General features: G+C 46.7%; 1 protein-coding gene across 1 annotated transcript in view; it reads right to left on the bottom strand.

Annotated features, from left to right (window-relative positions):
* Window positions 1-15,235, bottom strand: part of PAX5 (paired box 5) — a 189,506-nt gene that overhangs the window by 68,867 nt on the left and 105,404 nt on the right. Inside the window, exon 7 of the mRNA XM_039234751.1 lies at window positions 12,535-12,664. Within this exon, the coding sequence (XP_039090682.1) occupies window positions 12,535-12,664 (130 nt within the window). The remainder of the gene's footprint in view (window positions 1-12,534; window positions 12,665-15,235) is intronic.

Genomic DNA, 15,235 nt, shown 5'->3' with positions numbered 1-15,235 from the left:
ACACCTGGGGAGGGCATGACTGTTACAACAGTGGGTCAGATGGAGGAAACAGACTGAGGACCAGCGGTGCTTACAGCCGTGGTGGGGACAGGTCAGGCAGAAGCAGAACAAAGGAGGTACCTGATTCCCTCCCAGATGGCGGGTCAGGCCAGGTATGAAGGAACGTGGAGTCTTCAAGGAGACTTTTATACCGGGCACGGGGGAGGTATGGGGAGGTATGACGGACAACATAATGACACCCCACCACCACCACCAAAGATGCCTACATCTGAATCTCTGGAATCTGTGACTATGTTACCTTATGAAGCAAAAGGGACTTCGCAGACGTGCTTAGATCAAGGATTCGGGGATGTGGAAGGGTTCCTGGATTATCCAGATGGGCTCACTGTAATCACCAAGGGTCTCCATATGGGGAGGTGGAAAGGTCAGAGTCACAGAGAGAAGTGGTGACAACAGGATCAGAGGTCAAAGGGGAGAAAAGATGATACCCTGCTGGTTTTGAAGATGAAATAAGGGGCCAAGAGCCAAAGAATGCAGGCAATCTCTTGAGAAAGCTGGAAAGGGGTTTAAAAAAAAAAAATCTCCCCTAGAGCCTCAAAAAGGTAATGTGGTTCCTTGATTTTAGGACTTTTGCCCTCCAGAAAGGTAAGATAATAAATTTATGTTGGTTTAAGCCCCAAGCTTGTGGTAGTTACAGCAGCAAGTAAAAACTACTAGAGAAGACGAGTGGAATATCCAGAAGAGGGAGCCATTAGGCCCGCTCAGTGCTGGACAGATCCCACCCCTGGTAAGCTCTTCCACCATTCTCTTGCGGTGGAGGACCCCGAGGCTCTCGGGCTCCGGCTGCTTTCCTGAGCTCCAAAACTTTACTTTTTAATCAAAAATTTAGGGGCGCCTGGGTGGCTCAGTCAGTTAAGTGTCTGAACCGGCAGCTCTGCTGACAGTTCAAAGCCTGGAGCCTGCTTCCGATCCTCTCTCTCTCTCTCTCTCTCTCAAAAATATATATACATGAAATCATTTTTTTTCATTTAAAATCAATGCTTACATAGCATTTATTGTGCTCCCAGCAGGGGTTTTTGTGTGTGTGCTTTTGAAGCATCAACCCATTTTATCCATATAACAAGTTTCTATCCCCCATTTTATAGATGAGGAAACTGAGGCACACACACTCACATGCAAACAACTGAGCACCTGAGGTCACCAATTCATAAGTGGAAGAGCTAGGATCCAAAGACAGGCAGTCTGGCTCCAGAGTCTATACAAGAGACTGTGCAGTGTGATCAGCTTCCACAGACCCCAGTGGCTGCTAGTTTAACTGTGCTGCCAGTGAACGTGAGAGAGCTCTGCTTGGATACCTCTGACGATGTGGAGCTTACTACCAACGGGAACCATACAGTACAGAAGTAAGGAGAAAACCAGCTTTACTACTTACTGGTGTGTGAATTCAGGCAGTTTCCTAACTGTTAGTTGGGACAAAAATAGTACCTGTGTTCCACAGAATAAGGGAGGAAATGAACCAAAGCACATAAGAAATGCTCAGTAAACATTAGCTATCATTGTTATTATCTCCCGAGGCAGCCTATTCCAGTTTCAGAGAGCTCCAGCTATTAAAAAGTTCTTCTTTGCACTCAACTAAAGCTTGCCTCCCTGTGGCTTTCCCTGGTGTCCTCCCAGAAGCCACACCTCTCCCCCAACAGCCCTGAGCACAGGGGAGGCAGCAGCCAGGCCCCAAGTCAGCTGTCGTAAGCCAACAGCACTGGGTGACAAGGTACCTGGCTTGCCCTCCTCCCTGGACCCTATCCTTCTCTGTCTGCAGTCCGGGTATTGAATACTGAGAGGGATTCCCCCTCCCCAGCCCTGAGAATACGGATTCTCTAGCTTGTATTGCTTGAGAAAAGTTCACGATGGTTCATCTAGTACATTAGAGAGGGTAGAAATTCTGTCCCTATCAACATGTTGGGTATCCCTAAACATGAAATACAGTTTTCAAAAACTGAACAGTATGAGGAGTAAAAACCCATTTGTAGGAAATAAACTACAAGTATATAATGTGAGATGTGTATATATATATATATACATATATATATATACATGCATAGAAAAGCTTCTGGAAGAGCATATACCAAACCATCCACTCTGATGGCAACAGCAGAATAGGTTAGGAATGGGGTGAAGGCATATGGTCACATGCAGCTACACACACTTTCACGCCATTTGGCTGTATTGTACCATGGGCACGTGTTGTGTTCTGAGTGAAAAGGAATTAGGAAATGGGGATCAGAAGAGAACAAGCCAAGCTTGAGAACAGAAGCCTGGAGTGCCTGGTTCTCCCAGAGCAGTGTAGACATGGCCTTCTCCATGAAATGTTCCCCAAGGCCCACGGTCAGAGACAGGCCATCAGGCCCCCCTTGGTGCCCTTGAAGATCATGGCTTTGCCCATGGTATCTCTCTTTTTCTTGTTCGTTTTGTTTTGCCTTGTATGTGTATCCACGTTTGCCTCCCCTATCAGACTGGAAGCATGTTGAGGGCAGGGTTATAACCCTCAAGGCTCATGCTAGGCTACAGTCTGACAGGAAGGAGGAGTTGGTTTTGATAAAGAGATGAATGAGTGAGTGAGTGAGTGAGTGAGTGAGTGAGTGAGTGAGTGAATGATGAATGGCAGTACTCTGCAAAACGCCAGGCACTACAGTCTGGTCTGCTTTCTCCTACAAATAATGGCAAGGCAGTGGAGATCTCTGACTGGGAGAACAAGCTAATGAAATCGCTATTTTACGAAGATGGATCACAGCAGGATGAGCTGGGAAGCCAGAGGCCCAGAGACCTGCTCGAAGGCTATTTGGAAAGGTCGGCTTCCAAGCTGCTCGCAAGTGTAAAAATCTATGAGTGCATTACCAGGACAGCCATCCAGCTTTGTTTATTTTTATCCTATGAAATCCAAGGTCAGAAACAACTAGAGTGCTTTCTGCTGAAATTATTTTTTTTAATTGACACTGCACTTTCCACAAATATTAGTTCATTTATTCAACAAACAGTTCTTAGGAACACTATGCTAACCTGAAAGCAAATCATATTTCCCTTTGATGTGCATTTTAATTACAGAGATGCTTGAATTTCATTTTGGCTTTAAAATGATAAGACCTCTGAGTATCCTTCCAAGCACAACATCCCAAAATTCCAGGTTTCTATAGAATCTACAACACCAAGTCTATTTGACAAACCTATACCAAATACTTTAAACCCCAATCGGATTCACTTGGAATCTTTCTGGAATGCAAACAGCCTTGTTATCTATGAGGAAGGTTCCAGTCTCAGGTGCCGGGTTTTCTCTCTGGGACGTGCTCCCCTGAAGCACAACATCTAGTTTGGAGAGAGTGTGACATCACTGCATTGGGATCAAATTCCATGGTGTTGCACATTCTCGGGACCTTTGCACTCAGTCCTCCAGGCCTTCCCACTGCATGGGTTACACGCTGAGCTGATATTTGGGGAAAGCCATTCCAGGCAGGCAGAACAGCCTGAGCAAAGGCCTGGAGTCGGAAACAGGCAAGGCCAGGTGGACAGCATGTGGCCAGCCCTTCCTGGCTTGGCAGAGGGGTTTTCTGTTGGGGAGGAGGAGGAGCAGGAGGAGACAAGGAAGGATGGGCTGCAGTAAAGTCAAGAACTCATAAGCTCACAGGGGCTGCAAACATGGTAAATTAGTGAGCTGTCCAGTAATCTGGGGCAAACAGAAGACTCACCTATAGGGGGAGCCACTTCTCTGCTCTACTGAGTGTAGCTGCATGGGGATGTGGACTGAAAGGGGACAAGTGTTTCAATTTTTAAAGAAAGGTTACACATTTTAATCTTTATGTTAAATCTCCTGATTTTAAGGCACTTGTAATAATTTTTCAGTGTTTATTTATTTTTTGATAGAGACACAGTGTGAGTGGAGGAGGGGCAGAGAGAATGGGAGACACAGAATCCGAAGCAGGCTCCCGGCTCTGACCTGTCAGCACAGAGCATGACACAGGGCTCGAACCCACAGACCAGAGATGGTGACCTGAGCCTAAGTTGGACGCTTCAGCAACTGAGCCATTGAGGCGCCCCAAGGCAGTTTTAAATTTAATGTTTTGATAGTCATATATTGACAACATTTGAAAAATTAAAAATGTAAATGGTATTCAGTAAAAAAATCCTCTTCCCACATCCAGCTCACAGCCTCTGCCTAACCTGGGTTATTAAGTTCCTGAGTATCTTTCCAAGGTTTCTTGATGCATGTGTGCACAAATACAAATGTGTTTCCATTGTCCCTCTGTTCTTTACACAAAAGGTAGCATTCTGTACACACTAGTCTTGCTTTTTTCATGAATAATGTATCTCAAAGCTCCTTCCCTATCAGGACATAGAGAGCTTCCTCATTCTTTCCTACAGCGGCACCACGCTCCATTGTATGGATCAGCTACTCTTCACTGAAACAGTTCCCTACTGATGGACATTTGGGTTGTTCTCTCATCTTTAAAAAGTTAGCCTAACTTCAGGCATAGGTTGCTAATGGGAACGGAAATCACTTTCAGTGGAAAACAGCTTCAGGCCAGTACTGTTGAAAGACTCTTTGCCTTTGAGGTAGTGAAATCACCATTACCAGAGGTGACCAAGCCCTGATGTAGAATAGATCCTTGGCGGGGAGGGAGGTGGGGTGGTAAAGAGATGGGCTACTCAACCTCTGAAGTTCATTTCCACTGACTGCAAGAGTCCCCAAAGCCTGATCCCACCTAGCAGCAGAGAAAGAACTAAGAAATGGCCTCCCCCTTTCCACATCTCATTCACTCGTTCATTTCACAGCTAAAAGGCATTCACTGAGGCTGTTATCTTGTCAGGAATACCTTGCCGCCAGATCTTCCCAAAGCTTCTCATCCCTGGGATCTCAGATCAAATGCTACCCTTTAGAGAGGCTGTGCTCCACCCCCTGCCCCACTCACCGTCTCTTCAACCAGCTAGTTTCTTAAAACACATGCCATTATGAAATGAAATTGCACATTTTGTTTTCTGTTTCTGTGAACTGTCCAGCTCTTCCCAGCAAGTAAGCCCAGTGAGGGCAGGGACTGTCCGCCAAGATCACCATCATTCTCCCAGCTGGGCACAGAGGGAGTCCAGTAAACAGTAAATATTCATGTTACGCTCTTTTCCAGCGCACACAACTTTGACACCCCAGCATCTTTGGTGGGAGTCTGAGGAAAGTTCCATGGCTGAGCCTTTGGTTATAAGCTGTTATGCTGTATTGTAGCTTTAATTATATTTTTGAAGCAACTCTGGCAGACTGGATACATAAGGAATTTCTCATATTTTAGTTTTTGTTATTTATTATGATTTCACTCTGAGGGAAGGGATATTTAGTTGGGTCTAGTGGAGCCTCAAAGGCTCATAAAAAACAGATCTAAGGAAATGTTCCCGGTGCAAAGAGGAATAAATGGCTATTCAGAGCGGCTTGGTGCTGGCCAGACCCTTTGGTACAAGAGCTCCGAAACATACTAATAACTACCATCAGCTGAGTGTTTACACATGCCAAGCACTGTGCTGAGATTCCTCATGGACCATTTGTGTAATCCTCACAGGAAGCCTAGAGTGAGTTCTGTTTGGGCCTCATTTTATAGATGGGGGACCTGGGCATGGAGCCTAGTAACCTGCCCTAGGTCAGCCAGCTAGAACATGGTGACACTGAGCTTCAAGCTAAGCAGTCTGGCTTCTCTGCTGATATTCTCAATTACATGCTAGAAGAGACGCCCTCTGAAACTGTAAACTGGGATTTTTTTTTTTTCCCATGCCATCACGTAACGGCAGCAGGCCACAAAGGTCAGGGCTCTGGGAAAGCCCTAGCTCCCGCTCTAACTCACTGGATGTGGCCCTGAGCAGGGCACCTCTCCCCAGCTGTCAAGTGAGTATCTGGACTGCACGACCCTCCCACCCTGCCCATCTGCCGTCATGATGTTTGTCCTGAGGGGGGCTGGGAAGTGCCAACTGGATCCTGGACCCACCAGACTCCCTCAACTACCCACACATGCTCAGACGCCCCCGTGGTGGCTCTCAAACTCTCTCCCCCCACTGTCTCATGATATCCTTGCAACAGCCAAAGGAGGCATGCAGGGCAGGAACTGTCATCCCCTCTTCATCGATAGGAAAACTGAGGCTCAGAGAGGACAATCTATTTGCTGAAGAATAGGACAATTAAGTGGGGAAGTCCAGGCTTACGCCCATTCCTCTGACTCCCAATCTACTGCTCTTTCCTCCAACCCTCAGTTCTTGCTCAGATGACAAAGTCAGAAGAGGGTGGGCTTTCTTGGGCTTCCAGGTTTGGGATACTGAGGTTCCAAACATTGAACCTGGGGGTACAGCAAATCCGAGCTAGTGGTCTTGGGGACTTGGTGGCATTCTGTGTGTCCCTGTAGGTGCCTACCCATCTGCTGCCCCAGCAGTGGTCTCTTTTACTTAGAGGGCACAGTGCCCAGGGGGAGCCTCATACCTCAAGAGGTATCCACCACGCCAGTGTTTCCCAAACTTATTTGATGAGAAGGAGCCTCCCTCAGTCTCCTCCCTCCAGTCTAACTGCTGATGCAAAAAGCCAGTCCTCAGGGGACGAGGCCAGCAAGGACACAGGCTGGCCCCATTCCTCTGTTCTTTCGGGGAAGGGTCAGGTAGGCACAGCGGAGGGCAAGACTGCCGGGCCCTTCACCAGAAGGGAGGTGAGCAGGAGCTGGCCTGCTCCCAGGCCTGGCACCCCAGCCGTTGTCCTCCCCAGCCCGCCAGCAGCGTAGGTACAGTGGCTGCCCACTGGCAGGCCTGTGGCCCAAGGACACACCTGCAGATAATTAGTCCCAATCAGGACGGACCCAAACTGCTGATGATGCAGGAGAAGCTGGCCATGTCACTGGTTTGCAAATGGTGAGCCGCTTCTGGACCGTGGCCCGGGCTGGTAGAGCAGGGGTTTAAGTTAATATTTAATGTGGCATATAAACGATGGAGAGAAATCGACTCATTCTCTAATGAGATCTTCCCTGCACAGCACGGAGTGCAAGGGCCGAGACGGAGCAGGACGGAGGCCACGTGCCTCCCCCCCGCCCCCGCACCCCCACTCCAGGCTGGTACTGCCCAGCCAGAGCCCTGGGCTGGCTCACAGAGCGGCTGAGCGCCAACTACACTCTGGGCTTTGTGGGGAGGGGAGGAGGTAAGGCGTGGGGCCGGAAGGCTCAAGGTTTCCCTGAGGAGTTCAGAGCTGTGTCAACACATCCATGAGCACAAGGGAATTAAACAACTGCTATATGGTGACACGGAGGCCCATCCTAACAGCTCCTGGAGGCATTCCTTCGAGGTGTTCTAACACTCCTCCGTGGGGTCAGCAACTAACTGCCCCCTAGAGGGTGTTCTGAAAACTTGTGGGGGCTTTTCTGTAATTCAGGGGCATCCCTGCCTTGCAGCAGAAGAGTCCCCACCGTGACGTTTCCCTTCATCTTGCACTTCTGTCATGTGCTGCCAAACAGGACAGGTGAAAAATCTGTTTATAATTATTTGAGTCTAGCGCTGAACTTCATTTACATATAAATGTGAACTGGCAATTTCCCTGGTTTTCCTATACACTGAATTTCCTAGGAATGCAACTACTGTGTAAACCGAGCAAAGCTCGTAGCTTATTTTACTTGGAACTTGGCCAAAGCTCCTCACGTATTCATAAAACCATGCTCGCAGTATGAGTCCCTAAGTCTGTGTTCGAGGCCGTGGCCTTCACAGTGATTCTGCGCATGGGGCAAGCCCTGAACTACTTCGTTATTTCTTGCAGTGTAGACACGCAGAGTATATACTTATCAAAGTACATACTATTTAATTATAAGCAATTTTGCTTTCATTCCTCCTATATCTCATGATTAAGGCATTATTTTGATTTAACTTGAAATCAGATGTGAAGACAGGCCATATTTTTTATGAACTTAATTTCAGGAGAGTAAAGGGGCACCATTAATATTTGCAATCCCAGGGCGCCTCGGTGGCACAGTCGGTGGAGCATCTCTTGATATTGGCTCAGGTCATGAAACCGGGGCTGTGGGATCGAGCCCTGCAACAGGTTCTGTGGAGCCTGCTTAGAATTCTCTTCCTCTCTCCCTCTGCCCCTCTCTTTGGCTCGTGCACACATGCTCTCTCTCTCTAAAATAAATAAATTGAAAAGAAACTATTTCCTATCCCTAGGGGGACTAGGCAGAGAACCCCAACACCACAAGGACGCATAAAGCAGGAGAAGAGATGGTGATCTTCTTTTTTCTTTTTTTTAATTTTTAAATGTTTTTTATTTATTTCTGAGAGAAAGAGAGAGAGAGACAGCGTGAGCAAGGGAGGGTCAGAGAGAGAGGAAGACACAGAATCTGAAACAGGCTGCAGGCTCTGAGCTAGCTGTCAGCACAGAGCCTGACGCGGGGCTCGAAACCACGAACCATGAGATCATGACCTGAGCTGAAGTCGGCCGCCCAACTGACTAAACCACCCAGGTGCCCCAGAGCTGGTGATCTTCTAATGAATCCTCATTATACAAGCCTCTGACCTGCCTGTGTGTGTCGTGCCTGTGTGTGTGTGTCCTTTATATTTTTTCGCACCAACGGGATCGTACTTAACACAGTATTATAAAAATTGCTTACTTACTTAAAAATTTATCTTGGACCTTTAGTCATTTCAGCACAGACAGCTCTGCTTACTTATTTTTAATTGGTTTAATTGGTCGCATACTATTTTGTGCTATGAAGGAGCCATCGTTTATTTAACAAGCTCCTGTTGACAGACACTGCCTTGTTTCCATTTGCTCGCCGTTATAAATAATTCTATAATTATTATACGGATATAGGTATCACTGTGCCTCTGCAGGAATAAATCTGCGACCTGCTTATGAAAGTTCTGGGTTAGAAGGTAGGTGGGTACATTTATATTTTGGATAGATATTGCCAAATTTCCCTCTAAAACAGGTTACACTGATTTGGAACAGTGTATGAAAATATTTGTTTCTCACACCTTCTCCAATGCTTGCCCTCCAGAAACATTTCAATCTTTGGTAAGCCAATCGAGTTTTTAAAGTGTCTCATGGTTGTTTTAATCTGCAGTTTTAAAAGCATGTGTCGGGGGGCGCCTGGGTGGCTTAGTCGGTTAAGCGTCCGACTTTCGCTTAGGTCGTGATCTCGCGGTTCGTGGGTTCGAGCCCCGCGTCGGGCTCTGTGCTGACTGCCAGCTCAGAGCCTGGAGCCTGTTTCAGATTCTGTGTCTCCCTCTCTCTCTGACCCTCCCCTGCTCACGCTGTCTCTCTCTCTCTCTCTCTCCTAGAAATAAATAAAAAACATTTAAAAAAATAAAAATAAAAAAAAATAAAAGTATGTGTCAGGTACGTATCTTTTCATATGCTGTTGGACATCTGCATTTTTTCCAGTGAATTACCAATCCATAGTCTTGACCTGTTTTTCCTACTGATTTTTTTCTTATTCATTTCTACAAAGCCTTTTGTGTATTAATAACATTAGCTTTTGTCATCCGTCTTCCACTTTCCCCTCTTAATTTTGTTCTTTGTCTTTTGAATATTTTTACATGCAGACCAAAGATTTACATTTTTAACAGTCATTTATACTAATTTTCTTTGTCTTTTATATTTGGAACAGATTTTAAAAGGCATTTTCTGCTGTAAGATTATAAAAAGCATCCCTCATTTTTTTCTAGTTTATTATGGTTCCATTTTTTACACTGAAAGGGTAGATCAACTTGGAATTTATTTTGATATAAAAAGTGAGGTATGTATCCAACAAGCCTAGCTGTCCCAACACCATTAACTGAATGATTTATCTTTTCTCTACCTATCTGAAATACTACATTTCTGAATCCCCCTATCTATTTGGATCCATTTAAGGACTCTCTATGCCGTTATATTTGTCCTTTTACTTCAGTTTCATACAAATAGTTTTAGGGGTGCCTGGCTGGCTCAGTTAAGAAAGCAAATGACTTGTGATCTTGGGGTCATGAGTTCAAGCCCCATGTTCGGTGTAGAGATCATTTAGGTAAATAAATAAATAGTTTTAATTGCTGTTGCTTTATCATAATGTTTTTAAACAGGCTATGACTTTTGCTCATTTCTCTATTTCAAAAATTTTTAAGCTATCCTTCAGTGCTTATTTTTCCAGTATTCAGTGGCATTTTGACACGTACCCCCTCAAAAAATTCTGTTACTATTTGATTGGGATTGCTTTGAACTAGTAGATTACTTAGAGAAAACTGACATCTTTATGATATTGAGTCTTCTTCCCCTAGAACAGGTTATATCTCTCCATTTATTCTTTTATGTCCCTTGGTGGAGTTTAAAATGAAGTTTATTCCTCAGCATTTTTTGGGGGGTACTATTGTTAAAGGACTCTTTTCTTCTATTGTTTTTCTAGCTAGCTGTTGTTTAGTCACCAAAAAAGCTAATGATTATATTTATAATTAGAAAACTTCCAATATTTCGACATCAAGCATACCGTTACACAAAATCAAGCAACACCAAGACATGGGTAAACTTTTTAAAAATAAATTAAATTTTTAAAACTTTTAATACAATAAAATAGCTCTGAATTGCACGTGATCACGAAGTGGTCCTGGATATAGTTAAGAGCTCTTCAATTCATGTAATACTGATTTTTCCCAATAGCCTTCATCTGCCCACCTCATAACTTTCGTTCATAGCCCTGTGTGGTCCGCCACAGAAATACTCCCTCAGCAATGAACATGCAGGAAAACACACCTCTCTGGAAGGGCATGCAAAAGAGCCCACTATCTCTACTTCCCGCAGAAGAGGCAGAGAATATTTCTTCCAAGGTAGCCATCCACTACCTGAGTGCTTTTAATATTCCACAGCAGGTAATTTAATGTGGTTTTTAGGAAAGATGAAAGTGAAAAGCAACACAAAGAGTAATAATGAGTCAGAGACTAGAATTATCTCCAAAATTAAAAAAAAAATTTTTTTTAAAGATCAAGCACGATTCTGACTTGGGTCTGAATCAAGTCTTTGGTCAAAGGTTTACCTGAAAACCCAATCCACACCCAGACCTTGCTGCTTGGGCAGCTAAAGGCTTCTGGGACATCAGGGGAGAGGGCCTCATGGGGCATCTGTGCTGCTAGTAAAGCCTCGCTCTAACGGAGGCCCCCACCCTCTATCCCTGTCCTGGTGCTGACACCTCCCCACCTGTGCTGGCCCAGCTGCCCCCGACACTGGCCAGGATCTGCAAACAGGGCCTCTGCTGCTTCTACCTGAGCCCCATGAGCCTCGGTGCCAACCTCTCAGCACAGATCTCAGAGCTGGGTCCTCTCTGTCTCAGAGCCCATGTGACATCCAGCCCTCTCCTCTAAAGCTCTAACCCGAGCCTACACCCAGCTTCCCTGGCTCAACCATAGCCCACCTGCACTTCTAAGAACTCCTTGTCTCTGTTACTTCTTACCACGTCCTGGCTACCAGCCTGTAGGGACATCCTGCTACCCCCAGCTGGACCCCAAGGCTCTGGCCCAAGTGCACCCTCAAGCCTCCTATTATCTTTCTGTATCGTATCTGAGACTGCTTCCTGCCCGCCAGTTCGGACAAACTTCCAGGGTCTGTCTTTCCATGTTATCCCACTGCTGCTGGGGCAGGAAGAGGTGTCTGCCTAACCCGGCTCTTGCAGTCCAGCCTTTCCTGCAGCAGCAAGCCCAACAGAGTGACCGGCCACCACGAGAAGGCTCTGAGAAGAATAATAACGGCAACATGTATCGGGTGCTTGCTGTGTGCTAAAGAAGAGCCTAAGCACTTTGGATGTATTATCGAATCAATCCTCACAATAAGACTATGGGCTAGGTGCTATCTATCACCATTCTCATTGTAGAGATTTCTTTAAAACATAGCCCAGAATTCTTATATAATTTACCCAAGATTCGACAGTTAGTCAATGGCAAGTTCAAATCCAGCAGTGCCTCCAGAATCCAAACCCAATCTTTATACTGACAGCTAAAGAGGCTGGCCCTGGGCCTTCTAGAAAGGCAACTGCATTGCATACGCCAAGCACCTTCCAGCCAAAACCTCTTATCCTTCCTGACTCAGCCTCTGCCTGAAAATCTGAAATACCAATGCCAATCTGCCAGGACTCTGCTCCTTCTCAAGTGTCACCAGCCAGGTTGCCTTTCCCATGAGAGGGATAAATCCCAGATCTTTGAACCCCCAGCTGTACCCACAGGAGATCCCGAAGCCACCACGGCCCCTCTTGTCATGGGCCTTCCCAGCCCTCTGTCCCAGCTCACAGCCCATTTGGCACTTGCTCTCCTCCAGCCTTATTAGAGCGATATACAGCCATGTCTCATCACAGCTCTAGGCCCCGGCAGTCTCCCGCCTGATCGATTCCAGGGCCCCAGAACCTTACTAAAACAAAAATCGCCAGTCAAGTCCAAAAGCACCAAGCTACTCTTCGCCCCTCTCCATGCAGGCATTCTCAGTCTCTATCAGTCTCTCTCTCTCACCCCTCCCGCCACCCCAGGTGCCCTCACCTGTCACAATGGGGTAGGACTGTGGCCCAGGCACGCTGCTCCCAATGTCAGTGGGGGTGGGGCTGGTCAGGTTGGCCTTCATGTCATCCAGCCCTCCAGCCAGCGAGGCCATAGCTGAATACTCCGTGGTCTGCAAGAGGAAACAAAACAGAGATATCTCAGCATCAAGACTCCAAAGCACCCCAGCCAAATGCCACGGCCACATTCTGGGGTTCAGCCACCTAGCTGGGCTAGCCCAGGCCAGTGCCAGGGCCCATGGAGGGCTCACAAACTCCCCAGTGTTGAGAAGGCAGAGTCAGCTCAATAGAACAAGACAGGTGTCCAAAGTCGTCCGTTCTCCCCAGGTGAGGAGAGAGGTGGGTAGGAGTCGGTGCAGCTTCACAAGAATTCAAACCAGCTTCTTGTGGCCTGCAGGCTCCATCTGCCCAGCCCCAGTGGCCACCGACAATGTCTTGAATGCAGGGAGGAGATATCAGTAACCAAAAGCAAGGCGGAAATAAGGGTCTTGGTGCCAAGAGGATAGAAAGAAAAGTTTCTGATTTCAATCCCCTTAAACCACAGATGCAGAGCGTAACAAGGTTAAAAAGAATTTGAGAACTCATCCACACCAAACCCTCAATCCACAGATGAGTAAACCAAGGTCCAAGGCGAAGAGGGCTTTGTCCATGGCCAACGGGACAGAAGCCCAGTCCACGGAGTAGTCCACCAAAAACTCTCACTCAAAATCCAATTCATCCAACCAAATGAACCACAGTTTGGCAAGTGTGATGAATTCTGGAAACAGGTAAACTATATGCCACAAACTGTGAGATGCACACATCTGATTTACCAAGTCCATGCCAGCCAAGGGCACTTGGCCCGGGGTCACGCTCCTTCCTTTAAGCCATTTCATGAAATCAGAGCTTGCGACGCATCATTTCCTTGGCATCTGAGTCACTCTCAAATGGTCTCCAGAAGATGCCAACCTGGGTCTGCCCATTCAGGAACAGGCCAAATCGTTAAGTATGAGTTCCAAGTTTCTTCCTCCCACCCAACCCCCAGGCCTATTTTCAGGTAAAGAAAGTATCTTCAAACACCCAAACCAGAGACTTTGGTTGTGTGTGCCACGCTCTTGCAGTGAGCAGTCCCCTCCAGGACTCTGGCCTCGCCCATGGAGGGCACATCCCCGTCTGTCCAGGGTTATGTCCTTGGCAGACAGGGACAGGGAAGCAAGCCGCCTTCTGAAAGGAGATACAGGCCCCCGGGGAGGCCACAGGGAAGGGAACGAGGGGAGCCGCTGTGCAAGAGGCAGGCAGCGGGGACTCAGACTCAGGCACGGTCCTGGTGCTGCTTTCTACATCTGAACTAGAAAGTATTTCTTGGGCAGCTCTTCCTGGGATCCACGAGGAGTGCAGGCCCAGGCACCCCGCCACAAGTCTCATTGAGGACAACTCTGTCCAGAGCTCTCAGGGCTCTCAATCATCTCCAGCAGAGGCCAATTCTGAAACATGCAGAGAAGAGCGCAGGCTTCTACGGGAGAAGGACAAGACAGGGACACGCCTCCCCGACATCAGGAATCACTATAAGGTTGTAGTAATTAAGAAAGGGTAGGATTGGCACAGGGACAGATAAATAGATCAATGAAACAGAAGTGAGTCCAGAAACTGATCTGTGCATATATGGAACCTTGATATATGAGAGAGGTGATGTACAAATCAGCAGGGAAGGATGGAGTCTAATAAACAGTGCGGGGGTAACTGGTTATCCATTCAGAAACAAGGGAAAAAAGAAATTGGGTCTTTACTTTACACCAGACACAAAAATCAATTCCAGGTGGATTGGAGACCTAAATGGGAAAGGCAAAGGCATCTTACGTGGTCAGCTCTAGGTCCACTCAAAAATCCTTGGGAACAAACCTGCCCTTCAAAAGGAAACAAGTGGTTCTGGGATGCTCACACAGGGTGGGTCCCAGTCATCCTGCTGCCCTGATCCAATGCCGCCTCCTCCAGGAAGTCCTTCCTGACTACCATTCCTTACGAAGCAGGACCCCTGCCTTTGCTCCTCTGGCCCCACCAAGGGGTATCAGGGAAATAAGAACCATAATCTTCACAACTGTGTCAAAAGCTCACATTTCTTGATCACTTACTCTGTGTCAGGAGATTTACCTGAATGTTCCATTTAATCCTCACAGTAACACCATGAAATAGGCTCTATGTTATCTCCATTTTACAGATGACGGGCCTGAGACCTATTATAGAATGGAAGTAGCTTGCCTAAAGTCACACACTTTCCAGATGCCAGAGCCAGGATTCCAAACCGGATCCATCTGACTCCGAGGTCTTGACTGCTACTCTAATGATTTTCATACCGTGAGTCCTGGCCCGTAAACAGATGTTAAATCAACCTGCTAGTGCCAATATCAAAAAAAATGAAATTAGAATGGACGAGAACAGAAAATATCCAAGGTTCTCACACACAGAAAGAGAAAGTCCTGTTCTGAAAATCTCTGTTTCACATATAAGTGGAGATGAAAATATCTTTCTTGCTTTAGATCAGGACCAGCAAAGTCTTCATTCTATGCAGCAAGGAGCTGTTGGGAAAAGGTCACTGTCTGGACTTCATGCCCTGTAGAATGAGATGTGGTCATGGCGTTGGCCATTCGGCATTTGCTGAAAAAGGAACTTGGAAGTAAATCTCCCTGGAACAGCTCCTTCAGTGTATC

This window comes from Hyaena hyaena, unplaced genomic scaffold (genome assembly GCF_003009895.1).
Source record: "Hyaena hyaena isolate Hyena2069 unplaced genomic scaffold, ASM300989v1 scaffold_93, whole genome shotgun sequence".
NCBI classification, from domain to species: Eukaryota; Metazoa; Chordata; class Mammalia; order Carnivora; family Hyaenidae; genus Hyaena; species Hyaena hyaena.
Note: the sequence above shows the minus strand (reverse complement) of the source record. Positions and strands in the feature narration are given on the sequence as shown.